We start from the raw sequence: 15,131 nt of genomic DNA, 5'->3' as shown, positions 1-15,131 counted from the left end.
GACATTAATCAACTCTGAATCAACAGCCCGACCCCAACATGTATGATCTTACTCTTTCATTAATTCTGCCTCCTCTCATTAGTGTCTGTTTTGCTTTGTAACGCCTGCTCTGCATTACTGAAATGTGAGCTAGTTCGCTGTAGGGAAATCTTTTTCCTTTTTTTTTTTTTTAAACTGAGACTCACAGCTGCAAATTGTGTAATGATTGTGATGGTCTGAGTTGCTTGGTGTAAAAAAGCTCCTGGAATTGGAGGAAGAAGCTGTTGAGAAGGTGGGGTCGAAGAGGAAATGAGGCTGCATTCCAGCAGTGATTTATGAAGTGTCTTTCATTCTCTCTGTACTGCTGGCTAGTTTGCAGCTGCGCCAGACAGTTCCCTGACTTTAACGACCCACCTCAGCATACACATTTAAAAGGAAGTCATTAGTTGTCACATGTGCAAAGTTAATACAGTGCATAAGCTAGTCGCTAATGTGAAGATTCACCTGTGGCTCTTCGCGTTTATTTTTGCTTTTCACTAATACTTCCTTCCTGCTTGTATATTTCCCCCCTTGGCGTCCTCATTTTGAGGCTGTGGTTATCATTCATCGAGGAAATATCCTAAACCAAGCGCTCATGTGGACCACAGAGCTTGGAATTAAAACTAAACGCTGACAGAATGAGTCACATCTTAAGCATGGGTCCAATGTGACTAGACGAGGCCTGTTTTATTATTAATCTGTAAGCGCACTGCTGTGTGAGAACATGTCAACCAGTTCACACCTTCGGCAGGAATTAAAGACATTCTTGTAACACCTCTCTGGCTTGGTAGGACCGTGTTATAATAACAGTTTATAGTCTACAATATACATCATGTTTGGTATATTAAGTTTACAGTGGAAACTATTTGTCATGCAGTTCAGAAATAATGTTACGGGGCTGTTCATCCTACAGCAATGAACTCTTTTTTACCTTTCATTGCACACACACACACACACACACACACACACACACACACCCTTCAACATATTTCCTAATGAAGTCAAAACAATCGAGGCTTCTTTCCGTATTTCCTTGAAGTGTTGTTGAAATCCCAAACGGCATCTTTGTCTTTTCCACTTCACTCATGCTTCAAGTAAATTTTGCATAACATTCAGCTGTAGTTTCAAAAAGAAATGAACAACCATTCTGAGGAGGGCCCCGAGTGCTTTCACGCTTGTGTAACTTAAGTATTTCACAGTGTTTTGTTGCAGCTCCAAGCGCCAATCTTTATGTGACATTTGTTATTTATTTACTAATGTGTTATGTCATAATGACAAAGTTCTGCATTTCTGTTTTCGATGCGCCATGGTATGGTTCTGTGAATGAAGAGGAAAGAATGCCCAATAATTGAATACTGACTTTTACTGATATTTGAATCATGACCTCAGACTGCTGAAAGAGAAGCATGTCCTCTAAGTGCATCTACAATTTGGGATACTTACATCTTCTATTTTTTATGACAAATCCTGAATGAGAGCAAACACTGTTGTTCACTGAAGACCGTTACTCATAACTCGGTGCTTCTCTCATATTGTGACCAGAGTTACTCAAACTGAACCGCGGCCAGGAAACACGGCAGTTGCATTCCTCCATGTGGACTCATTTTATTTGGCATATCCAGACATAGCTGACCCAGACTGAAGTTGCAGGCACCCATAACCTCTGTGTTTCCCTTTACTCAAAGTCATCTGGGACACATTCAGAACCTTTCCTAGAAAGCCTCTTTGAAATCCCCCGGAGGAGTTAAAAGGTATCTTATTTTATATCTGAACACATGGGTTTGCAAACATCTTGCCGAGGTGGGCGAAACCAAAGCAGCAGACCTGTGTGTCCATATTTAAGGAGAGGTTTTAAAGATCAAACTCACTACTATTGCCTCCCTATATAAAAAAAAATAAGCATATTCTTATGACTCTACTCTAGGGCTGCAACTAATGATTATTTGTTATTGCTTAATCCTTTGGTCTATTGATTAATCAATCAGAAATATAATTGGCGATTATCGTTGCAGCTGTACTCTGCTCTTCAACTAAAAGGACTCTGAGTAATAATTCTCCTATAACATGAGTAGAGAGAAGTATAACATGATATTGAACGGAGCTATGGCCACATGGCATGCATCCAAACCACTTGACTTCTGTGACGACTGGGAAAGCTTTAGTTTTATGCGTTTAAAAAAACAAAAAAACAACCTAATTTCTGCATTTCATTGCAAATAAAATCTTATATAAAAAATCCTGAATTGTGAGGCTTTTCATTCAGTCGACAATCACTCTGTCTCACGGTTATCAAATGCCAAACAGCTGGATGTCTGGGCATCTGTTCATTTCCCAGAACTAGAAGTTCATAGCATATCCAGTTTTGTTTACGTCAACTTCTCTACACAAAGTGTGGGGGGGGGGGGGTGTGACACGCAACACAGGTCCCTGGCTGGAATCGAACCGACGTGTAGTTGTGTCATGTGCTCTAACCACTCTGCTACAAAGGTGATCCATATTAAAACACCTTTATCTGTGTTTTGACCTGTTGTTTAGCAAATTATAGTCTCGGCTAGAGAAATAAGCTGTTCACTGTTGGACGATTTGTGCGGTGTTGATCTCAGGGGGAGGATTTCCACAGATGAACATATAGATTTGTTTGAAGGATCAGACCGGGGTGGTAATAGTAGCTCTACGAACTCATTCATGTTCAGAAACTGATGTTAACAGCTTACAGTTGAAATACTTCAATTTAAATAACATTTTGCTTTAAAAAATATTCTATACTTTTTAGTGTTTTCCTTTCAATGGGTTCTTATTTGGTCAAAATGGTAAGATGTTGCCGTCTTTATCAATCCATCTGTTTTAAAAGTTTAAACTTTTTCTATTTTGCTAGCATCCCCTAACATTGGTGTTACCCAGGGGGCCATGAACATTGTTAGCCGTCGCTAGTCCTAGCTGTGATTTGATCACTCCCTACGTTACTCGTGCGAAACCGTATATTGCTCTGTAAATGATTCCAATGAAAACAAGTAATCTACAACTGCTGGATTGGTATCGCTATGTGTTACACATGAAGTGAGGAGAATTCAAATTTCAGTTAGATTTTTAAATTTGCAAAGAAGCCCCATCATGTTAATGCTGTTTGCTGTGCACTGGTTTGCAGCAGCTTCCCTGTGTTCACTTTTCCATCAGACGAGATGGAAGAGTTGACTCATCTGTGGCGGTGACTCACGGTTACGCGCTGATGCAGGTGTTGTATGTTTTGGTAGTTAAATTGTTCTGTTTTTAGTTTTTTTTTTTTGGCAAACTTATTGAAGAACTGGTGTGTTCTCTCTATGGTTTTGGAGAAGACACTGTGAAATGCCAGCGTCACTGACTCTGGCCTTCCTGCTTTCTCCTCTCGTATTCCAGACGGCCCCACGGCCTGTTAACTCCTCGATGACCTCTGAGACTGTTGTACTGACAGCTCTTTCCCCCCCCTCTTTGTCCACAGAAAGAATCAACCCTTAGAGTCGGACCTGGTGTGGAGAAGACCAATTGTGGCCTGAACAAAGACGGACAGAGAGAACTGTAAGTAAACACTGCAACTGTGTGAACGTCTCAGGGGTCAGGAAGTTTTCGTGTGTATGTAACTTATGCTCCATGCAGTGCTTATCGCATTGGTTTACACAGAGGAATGCTGAGATTTGTGGTTGTTTTGAAAGGCTCAGCGTGCACAATAGATAGATAGTTAGATGACAAAGGAGCGATCTAAATTGCTCCTTGGTGTATCATAATGTATCTGCTTCTAAAGCAGGTAACTATAAATCTCTATCTGCCGTTATCAGGCGCTTTACAATCATATCTGCGTTCTTCAGATTGCGAGCTAGTCGTCTCTCTCTCTGTCCGTGAACAGCATTTTGTTCCCAAGCTTTGTTTTCAGAAAATAAATCCTTGAAGACAAACGGTGAACAAAAGGAAACTTCCATTAAAAAGGCGTTTTTGCTAATGTATCCACCATTTTACAGATTCACACGTTCACAAACACATTGTCAAACATTATAAACAAGTTTATGTTAGTGTTGGTTGATAGGTGTGCCAACAGCTTGATGTTAGCTTGAACCCAGGTGTTTCCTAGCAACGCATATCCCATGTTGTTGTCAAGTACATTTTATTCCCACTCCACTGTGCCATCAGTCACCATAAGTGCTCAATCTATAGGAAGCACTGGTGCTAATGATGCTTAAGAAAAAGTGCCTTTCAGAAAGTAATCAAAATTATAGGTTAAAAATAGAACCAGAAACGAAGTATGTACAAGTTAAGATTATAATGGCGACACTAAAAGGGTCTACAGAGTGTCTTACATCGGTACGTGTCAGTATATGACTTTCATGTCTTAAGAACAGAAGTGGGCAGGTAATGAAAACGTATCTTTCTCTTTTGACTCTGATGTAGTAAAAGATGACAGTTTATATATTTAAGTAGTCCAAAAATGCTCAAGCACATGTTGTTGAGTAAAAGGAAGTTTGTTTCAAGTTTTAAGACTAAGTGAAACATGTGATTGGCCGAAAGTGACAGACATCTTAGATGCAGGGTCTGAAAATAAGTGGTTAGTAATAATTCGGTGTAACTCACCTGCCACTGCGGCAGGTCACTGACATAATAATAGAGTGGCCAGTAGAAATGTTCAGTGGTACCAGATAGTAGAAATATGGAATATATCATACAACCTAAATCCCTGACGATTATAACTTTCAAAATATTAATTAATATCTGTTTTAAAAGCAATTCCTATCTGCCACGGTGGCAGGTGACCTAAAGTCTTTGTTATTTGGCGGGGGGGGGCAGGTGCTAATTTCATTCCATACTGATATGTTTCACATCAGAGTGGGTCGTCTACGTTAGCTTCTCTTGTGAGGACGTGTTCGCAGTGTGTTATCGAAATGAGAAAAAAAAAAAGGTGCCACAGAGATCAAGGAGGACAAGAAAATGATTGCTGTAGTGGATGTTAGGAAGGCCCCACCCTGTGTTTCATTGTCAGCATTTCAGACAGGATGTAGACCTTTCACACTTGCCCACGAGACACAGTGGAAGTTGTAGGAGGTGAATTCACTGTGTGTGTGTGTGTGTGTGTTGTGTGTAAGACAAGGCGTAAATAAATAGCTGCTTCAGGTTTGTAGATTTATTGTCTATAAAATATCAAACTTGTTCAAGATCATGTTGCAAATATTGGTCGTTGTGTATTATGAGGTTGATGCATGTGTGGTCGTCAAAACTGACCGTGGGGCAAAAAAAAGCATACAGTTAATATGTTAATGGTGTATTCAGTGCTCATTGCTGCAAGGGGGATTCTCCCTTTAATCCCTGAGTGTTGTGCAAGTTGTGAATTATTCATCCTCGGCACGCGCCAGTGAAATAAAGGTAAAGCGATAGCACATAGCAGTGCCTTGCTTGGCTCACTGCTGCATTTTTAAAGTGTGGACTGGCACTCAAATGTCAAAATGTTAACATTGTCTTCCCCCTAAAACTGTTTCCCTGGTCTCGGGGACCGGATAAAGGAAATTTGATATGGGGTTTTGAATAATTCAGGATGATGGTTTTGGGATTGAATTGTCATCCAGGACCAAGTGCAGCCTCCCTTTTATGAATCCCAGTGCCATCTCTTTGTGCTCCAGAAAAAGATGAATTTGTTTGGTAAATAACTGTACTCTTGGGAAAATGAATTACAAATACTTCTTGAGAAAAAGAAAGGCTTTCATCTTTTGATATTCTTTCATTGCACTGTGCATGCATTTAGAGATTTGTCTGTTTGAGGATAGAGGAATAGAGAATAGTGAGTTCCAGTGGAAAGGTGACTGGCTGCAGGAAGAAGTGCACTGCTGTCATTTCATTTAAAAGGGTCCTTTAAAAATAAATAAATAATTGAATTTGAAACCGCTTTGTAAGCAGAAAATGACTGAGATTTAGCCATCCTCTCTGTGTCACTCCCTAATCAGTCCCACACCTCTCACCCACTCATTCTCTGTAAATAATTCAGAACAGCCTTTTGCCTGCTCCAGAGAAGAGCGTACACACAATTGATAATGGAGGATAGCTGGGGATGGAAGAAAATCGCTGCTCATGCACTTTTCAGAAGTCTCGAAGGTTTGAACAACTTCACAGTAATTCTCTCATTTTAAATGTGGACATATTTTGCTCGTGATTAACTTCAGGTTTGTTTCTAATGAGACATCACTGAAGTCAACAGATGTAGCAGATGAACAGTTAACGAGGTGCCATATGTATTTTTCTAGCAAAAGCGGTTATTTCTAATGTGAGTGTAATGGGTCAGGGTTTTAAGATAAGGCACGGTAATCAGCACTTTAAATGTGGTTAACCAGTCATGTATAGTTCTGTGGACTCGTACTGCACTTTGTAAATGTCAACTTTGTGATGTGATGGTGGATACAGAAGATGAGTACTGAGTGAGTAACATGTTTGAAGTTTACATCATGGTTTCTAGTAGTATATTAGGATATTAGGCAGTGGGTCTGTAACTTCTTAATCTCTATGCTTTGAGGCTCACTGTGAATACTGTGTTGTATTGTAAAAATGTGTCAGATGAAAACATGGGATTTGATGTGAGGATCAGTGTCAGGGGTTTGGTTAACGCTGTCTCATTCATGCTTCCGAGATCTGTTGGAAACAGGAAACTTGTCCCAATGTTTGGGAAACAGGAAGTTGTCTCTTTGTGACCGGACCTCTTTTTGCTTTGGCGTGGTGCCCAGAGATGAATTCTGATGATTGTCAAACCAATTTGTTTTCTGTGTCATTTTCTGGTGTTATATTATGCATGGGTTATTACTATTTCTAAGTGTGTTTAAAGAGTGATGGCTAAAACCTCACCGCGTCCCAGATTTATCCTTTGATCGTCAACCTTACTGACAAAATAAAGTACCCAAGTAAGTACATTTAATAGTTTAAAGTAGTGAGAAATCCTCCACAATCTGCCGTTTCTCCACCAGAGTGCAGCCTACTCAGAGAAAATGTGCTGTGGTCACATTGAGGATATTTAGTTTTGTTTAAATGACGCACATATTTGTGTCTGTTTTCATATTTAGTCCTTTTTAACACACACTGGATAGACAATCTTTTTATATTTAAAGGATGCAAACGTGGAGACAAACGGCGACGATGTACACTTTGATGTACTATCTCATTTCCTTTTTCCTGTCAGTGTCAAATTTGGGAGCCTAATGATTATTGAGGACATCATTTGCAAGCCCACTTAAATGTATAAACCACTAATTGGTTTGAAGAGATTAATGGCACATTTATCACTTGATTAGCCACTGAAATAATTTGTCTACAAATCTTATTGCGCTTTCAAAGTGTTTTGCTCGTCACTTTACAGATTAGGTCAGTATGGGGTGAGTAATTCCCCCCCCAGTGAAGTTCTGATACATGTAACGGTTGTGGTGTTTTGTTTGTGGAGTTTATAGACTCTAAACTTTGACAGCGGTTACAACCTTAGTGTCTCATTAATGGCTTCATCAGTCTGAATAAGGAGCGAGCTGTGGAGTTACTCGACAGACAGCAGTTGCAGCTCAATTGGCTTACTGTCTCGTATTAATAAGAAACGATATGAACCATGTGTTGCTTTTATAAAGCTTTAAAATATTGTCATGATATACAGTATATATTCTTTCTTCTTTGGCTTTAAGCATATAAATACATCATCTTACGTGCTGAAAAGATATGGTATGTTAAGGGTCTATAAGTCCATATAGATGGGTTTACAGTTACTTAATAATAATAAATAATAAAGAGCACTTGTATCGGATCCTCACTCTGTCATGTCTCAGAAGTTTTTTGTTCATGGTTGAAGAGCTATGAAATGTTATCTTTCAGTAATGAAGAAAAATAGCAAGAGGCCTCACTAGAGGATGATTAAGTATAAAGAGCTTGAGTTTGATTCATGCAAGGTTTTGAAAATAGTAAAGACTCGATTGAGACGAGGATATTAAAAAGGTTGCTGCAGTAGCTCTACAGTATATCTCCGTCTTTGCAGACTCAGCCTTAGATTAAAAACGTAGTGCTTTTAGGCACGCTTAGCGGGCAGTAAAATACGTTAAATATTTTAAGGCTTCTTTCTTTTCTCACTTCCCACCATATTGGCCCTCCATTCTATCAAACTTCTCTCCAGTCGTGGACTGTCTGTCGTGTTGTTATAGACATCTGATGCACTCAGACACTTCTTTATCGCTCACCAGTCACCAAATACACTTTTCCTTTCTTTGTTGTCATTCTTCTTCTTCGTCAAAGAAATCTAATTAAAAGTCAAACACGTGTTGAGCTCTGTAAATGGAGGTTAGGTTATGAACATTGTTTTAAAAAACGAGCTGAATTGTCTTCAGTGTGGGGGGGGTGTGATGCTGCCACATTTCAGATGACAATGGAAGATGAGAAAACGGCGACACAGCTGTTTGTTTTCGCCACACAATTGTTTGTGGTGAGATGAGTACAGTCATCATCATCCAGAGGAAACATTGACTTTTTGGTTTTTGTTTGAAATTAAATTTAAAGTGAAGAAAGCTGCATTGGCCTTCAGGCTGCTGCTTTGTTTTACTTCCGTTGAGATGCATGACTGATGGACTGTATCGGTTATTTCATGGCCTTTCATTTTCAAAAGTCAGCTTCCAGCGACAATGAAGCTCAGTTATCATCCATTCCTCGCCCTTTAAACCTATATTGAGTTTTTGATAGATTTTCTTAATCCAGTCAACAAAGACGGTTTTAGGACCGTGGTCTCAATGAATTAGTAATGGCATTAAATTGACTTCATATTGCAGTTTTTGTAAATTCAACAGCTTTTGTCCAATGCCTGATTCTTCCCATTGAGTACAAGGAACACCACAGATGGTTATAAAGCACAGTATTGATCTGTGCAGCTTTTGTTCAGTTAATGCAGTGCTGAATATTAGTTGAGTAGGCACACTGCAGATTGTAGGATTTATGTAGTATTGCTTTTCATAGGATAAATAATAATATTCATGCCATGTTATGTGCCAGTCTAGCAGGTCCACTAGGATTTGATATTCTCTGTAAGTGCTGCCTGTAAGCCTCGAGTCATTATGTCTTCCTCTGAAACTCTCCGCTATGGTGCAGTGAGTCTCCTCTTTATGGATCAATACCGAAGCGGTGAGCTGACACAGTGAAAAGCATTATTCATAAATAATGAGCAGGGCACCCTTTCACCGTGCCCCGTCTTTCAGTCCTGACCGAGGAAAAGAACAAAAACAAAACAGTAAACATGAATCAGGCTTACTTTTTTTTTTTTTTTGTGCTTATGGAGCATTCGGATTTAAGATGAAACATTTTGTCACTGTACCGCCTTAATGTTCGTTGCTGCATACACTATGTGAAGGTTGGACGTTAAACAACCCTTTGTCCTTGTTTGACAGCTTCTTTTTTTTTTAGACGATTGTAGATGCACGTTTCTGTTTGCTGTGTTGAATTTCTCTCCTGATGTTCCCGGGAGACGACAACATGGTGTTTTAAGGAAATCTCTGTAGCAATGAATCACAGTGAAGTGTCACCTTTATCACTTCACCACCCCCATCAACAGCACAAATATGTGCCAGTGAGTGAGCACGGAGAGCAGCTTTAAGTGCCACATTATTACCCTTTTCACCACCTTTTATGTTGGGGGCAAATTGGCAGTCGGTCACAGCTGCACACCAAAGCATGAACCACTTCACCCAAATACACGAATGTTGCAATAACAGTTCTTGTCACTTTTGAAATATCCACCTGAAAAGAGACTAATGGCAGTCGATTTTAGAGAGGAGCTGTCTGCGTCATTTAACCCAGCCAGCCAGCATGTAGAATACTGAGCAGGGCGGACAGCTCAGGGGCGAAGACTCTTTTGTGCCCTCTGTGGATACAAACTTTAATTGACCACTTACAGGTGTATTCAAACATGAAGCCAATTTTAGAGGCGGCGTATTTGCACATAAACTCGATGTTAAGACGTAAGGGGACTTTACTAGACCCAGATTAGCTATTAAGAAGACAAACGGAGATGAGACATGTCTGCCCAAGTTAAAAATGCTTCAATTACGCAGACGAGAAAAAAAAAAAAAAGGGACAACACCGGTGGACAAATGACAAAGAATTTGGGGCGATTTGCTTCTTGTAGCCATGTGTGGGAAACTCTAGCTGGTTGGTATTCTGCAGCATCTGTATATTCTTTTATCCGTTCTTCATTGTCTTGTATTGGTGGCGAGAGCAGCCAGTGATTTTGAATGGCCATTTAACGTTATTATGCGTGAGCTATTTATAGCAAGCTGCTGCCGTTCCTTTAACAGAGGAACCATTCTCAGTTTTTTGTCAACCTATCTTTGCTTTGCCATTATTGCCGCCCCTCCCACACTCGCTCCCTCCTAAGGCCTCACAGATTCATCAGCTCTGGTAACCAAGAGCTTCTGTTGTGCTGAACAATGTTCACGTCGTCCCCGAGCTTCACGAGACTCGTCAGGTTAAACATCTGTGATGAGGTGAGCAGTGACTATGCGGTCTCGCTGAAACTGGGACAGATGTTAAAACACAAGGGAGTTAAAAAGGATGCACTTCTATTGCAGATGCGTGCACGGGCTCTAATCACAGACATGCTGGTTGCATGCATCCTATTATACTGTGCTCCATCTAGTTGCAATAATAAATAGCTTAATAACTGTAAATGACTTCGATTGAGCTTAATAACTGCAGATTTCATTGTTTAATTTCCGCTTGCCTTCTCAGTTAAACTGTCAGTGTGAGAAATGTTCAGCCTTTTAAAGTGCCCATTTTATTTCACTGATTATTACAGCAGACATCAGTGTCATCTTGACTGCAGTGACAGATTATTACCATAATAATCCTGTCTGCTCTGTTATTGTCTCCTAAATGCTTACCCTGGACCCCTCCCCCACCGCATCCCTGACTGTATCCTGCTTATCAGTCCTTCTGGTGCACGCAGAGTGGCTTGGATTTCTTACAATATTCTGTCCACTGCTTCCTCAATTAATGGAACAACTAGGAGCTCAGATGTCATACGAGGGCAGCACTTTTATCGGGAAGTTGGAGGAGCTCAGTCTGAGTGGTTTACCGCTGGTGTTGGTGGTGGGGGGGCTGTACAGTGGTGGCAGAAGCGTTGACGGGGATAGCATCCTCACTGCACAGCAGCCGAAGGCAGTGGAGGGAGTGGATAGAAACGCATGGAAACTGTGGGAGGCAGAAGGGAGTAGTGACAGACGTGGCATCCTGAGTATTATTTGCAATATCATAAGAAGGTGTTTTGTTAATGTGATTGAGATTGCTTTAAAAAAAAAAAAGGGGGGGGGGGGCGGGAGCTACAGCAGGAGGCGTGTGCTGTTTAGAGATAGAAGTACAGCAGAGGGAGTGGAGTAAGTGGGAAGCAATCACGAGGGAAATGGACCGACAAACTGTACTTCCCAACTCACGTGCCCTCACTGGATTAAGGTGAGCGTCGGCATCTGTATTATGTTGACTGTAGACCAACACCAACCTGATCTCAGTCACGGGGTACCTGTGGATCAGCACCATGTGGAATAATTACAGAAAATGCATCAGCTGTGAGGACAACTGAGGGGATTTGGCAAGGACCAGGAAGTGGCGGCGACTTGCAGCTTGTCCCTCTTTTTCCCAGAAAAGCCAGGCTACTAATGAGCAAGTCGATGTGTGGCTGTGGCTGCAGCTTCATCTCCTCTTTGATGAAGAGACTGGGCCGCACAACGTGCTGCTCAGATCTCTTCTCCAGCCATACTTCAGAACAGCTGCAGCGACTGGCCACTGGCTGCCCATCTCAACCAAAGGTAACAATGCGCAGTGTCTCCATGACCCCCTGATCAGTCGGCTGTATTCGCTTTGTGTGTTATCACCCGTGGGCAATGCAGGAAGCATCATATTGCAGAAAGCACTGCGTGTGAAGTACAGCGTCCTTGTTTATCTGCTACGGCTGTCCAAAACGATTTCCCAGGTATAAGAAGTATGCTCGCAGGGAAAGCAGCGCGGTAATTGATTCTTTAATGGAACTAGGTGATTTAATGGCCGTCTGCTGCCTTGACAACAGTGGACTTGCTCTCAGCCAGCAGACTCATTTAAATGGATGCCTTCAGACTGCCTATGGTTTACAGTAATTGCTGCTCCTCATCAACTGGAGAAAAAGCTTTTTCTAATGGAACAAATAAAAGCCTAACAAGATTGCGTGTGCGTCTGAGTGCTTGTGTGCACGTGCCAGTGTGTGAGTGGGACTTTGCTCCAACACAGACTTCTGTCTCATGGCTGTAGCTTCTAGGGTTCCCTCTGTTTCATTGTTTGTTATGCACATGACTGTTTTAATGGTTGGCTGCCACCAACTGGGATTTTAGGTCCTTTCCATAGTCCCTCTGTCATTAGGCCATTCTCATAGTAGAGGAGACTGATTCTCTTAGTGTCCAAGAAGATTTATGCTCATGCGTAATGATGGAAATCCACAAAGGAAAAGTGTGTGGTAATATTGCACTGTTGCATGGCAACAATTCAAATAAAGAGATAATAAGTGTCAGTTTTAGAGGAGGCGTAGTGCTTAAAGACAAAACCTTAATGCCACTTTTATGTTGAACAGAAGTTATTGTTTTCCTGAGAAAGCATTGTCACAGTGAGAAGTGCTTAAAACTGTGAAATGAATGTGAAAAAGCGTTGGCCCTCAGCTCAGGGATTGAGGTTTCACTTGCTTCCTCTGAGACATCACAGGGCACCAGCTCTAAATAGAAACATCGATTAATAGCTTCTGCATAGAATTGGAGACGCAAAGGTTTGAACAAACGGTGTATTTATAGGATTTCTAGACTTTGTAGGAATCCTTGAATCCTGTTTGTAATGTTGCATTTCTTGGCTCAAAGATTTCACAATTGGAAAAATCAAAAATTCTCATTACCTCCTTGTTAGTTTTTGTTGCAGCTATTCAGAGAGCTGGTACGAGACGGCCAGGTGTGTCTGGCAGCAATACATTACTTATATTGGTTTGTTCAGTCTTCATTAATGTCCCACTGGTAATATTTGAAAAATCTTAAGTGGAGCCACAGCACATCCGCTGCTCAATCTATATCTGTTACTATGTGCTTTGTGAACGGACAATATTTTCTCCACTGTCTCCCGCTGTTCTATTAAGGTCATATTGGTGTGATTTATTGCTGCTATTTGAGGATGTTCAGCTCAGTCCTTTTATTTTCTTTCCTTATTTTCAACATGGTTTGTGTGCTCGCTGTAGCTTTGAAACGACTGAGCCTCTTTTTCAGGTTTCATCTATTTCAAATGGTCCATCATTGTCCCCCCCCCCCCCCCTTACAGGAACTCAGTTCTCACAATCCATCCTCAAACACAGAATTAATAATAATAATAATAAATTGTGTTTTATAAAGTGCATTTCTAGGCGCTAATTCCCTCACACACATATTAACCATGAACTTGAATGAAACACTATTGAAACATTTCATGAAATATTTTACTTTTGGCACCACTTTCAAAGCTAATTGTACCCAAGTGTCTTCATTATCTTCTGTCTCAACTAACTTAAAGAAAAGGGGCATTCACTGGCAGCTAAATTAAGACGGGGAAATCACAGGATTAATGGAACATGAGAAGTTTTGCCAGCTGTAAAGGATGAGCAGTAGAAAGTAATGAGTGCTTCTCCTGATCCAGTACTGGATGGTTTCCCCTGATACTGTTGCATTTGAGTTAAAACATTCTGATAAGGATATATTGAGTTGATAAGAAATCCTTTCATTTGTGTTTGATAAGAATTGTGTTAAAGATGAAAACAAATACACATTTCTCTGACATCTGTTGTACCCAGAGTGCAATGTTTTGCAATTATACCAGAAATAGATGAGGCCTGAGGACACCCCTAGAAATAATTTTGAAACAAGTTTACAGCTCATTTCAAATGTCTTGCTTCCGGCCCTAAACACAACAGCTACGGTTCGATGGTATCTCAGACTATCTTTGAGTTGTATTTATATCAGCAGTGATTTGAGTGCCGTAGATGTTAACAAAAATAAACTAAACTAAACTGTTAATGTAGCTCATAAACAAAGTTTTACTGACTTGCAGTTTTAGTTTTGTTCTACAGCAGTAGGAAACAAGTTTGGTTCAGTTGTGTGGCGGTGAAGGCCGGTTAGCCGCTGCTCTGCTGCTGTCCATAGAAAGTTAATGCGTCGCTTTTGCCCACCCATCACAGCATGTAGGGAACTCAACCCAAATCCGCCCAAGAGAAGCACACTCTTGCTGAAGTGCCCCATGTTGAGTCTGAGCACAAGGCTAAAGTAATGTCTGTGTGTGTGCCACAGCTGCGGCTTTATCTGTGAAGTGCCAACTTGGCAGTGCCCTCAGAAGAAATCCCAACCCCATGTCCACATCAGCAGCTACACCAGGGACTGTCTGGATGTATGTCGCACTGCCAGACGGCTGGGCACACATTATCAAGGCTGGTCTATATACATGTTGTTGTTCTGAGAAAATGGAAAATCTTTTCACCATTAAGCATTTAAAATAACATGCTTTAAGAGAATCTGTCTAAGCTGGCATGCCACAGACTGGTTAGCCAAAGGAGCACAGACCAACAGCACAACGTTGCACAAAGACTTTGAAAGAAGAACATATTAGCAGAGCTTCTTATAAATTGTTATAGTGGTGGTGTTGTTGGCAAACATGTGCCTATCTACACATCCAACTGACACAGAATAACATTAGTATTCATTTGGAGTCTGTGTTTTTGGCCATCTGACAATTGTGTCCAATATTTATTCAATTTTTAGCTGTTTGCTCTCGACTAACTCCTCTGGGAAATATCTTGCTTTTCAGATGCAAAAGGCCCCCCCCCTGTGTTCACCGGGTGAATAATATTGGCGGCTTCTTGTTTGGTGATGAGCAGATAGCCTACACGAGGGGTTCAGAGCTTTTTTTTTTGTGCTGAAAATATCTTCCGGTTGTGTCCAAAATGAGGTTGATTCGGGTTGAGTTTACAGGCTGCAAAAACCAAAACAATAAGCTGAAAGCTGCTAAAACTCTCCATAGAGCTGAGGGGAACTGCTGTGTTTTCACAAGCGCCACCTTTCACGTAGGTATTTGAT

The 15,131-nt window shown here is 40.9% G+C and overlaps 1 protein-coding gene across 3 annotated transcripts in view; it reads left to right on the top strand.

Moving 5' to 3' along the window:
• The window catches only part of fbxw7 (F-box and WD repeat domain containing 7), a 100,614-nt gene that overhangs the window by 12,739 nt on the left and 72,744 nt on the right, over positions 1–15,131 (top strand). For 2 of the 3 annotated variants that reach the window (XM_029441208.1, XM_029441199.1), the window contains one exon: positions 3,494–3,570. Coding sequence is in view for 1 of the 3 variants with exons in the window: in XM_029441190.1 (XP_029297050.1) it covers positions 11,685–11,834 (150 nt within the window). In the remaining 2 variants the exon portion in view is untranslated. Of the gene's footprint in view, positions 1–3,493; positions 3,571–11,669; positions 11,835–15,131 lie in introns of those variants that run through there. The other variant, XM_029441190.1, reaches the window with a different exon arrangement.

This window comes from Cottoperca gobio, chromosome 1 (genome assembly GCF_900634415.1).
Source record: "Cottoperca gobio chromosome 1, fCotGob3.1, whole genome shotgun sequence".
In the NCBI taxonomy this organism is placed as follows: Eukaryota; Metazoa; Chordata; class Actinopteri; order Perciformes; family Bovichtidae; genus Cottoperca; species Cottoperca gobio.
The sequence above is the reverse complement of the archived record's forward strand: the minus strand, read 5'-3'. Positions and strand labels throughout refer to the sequence as shown.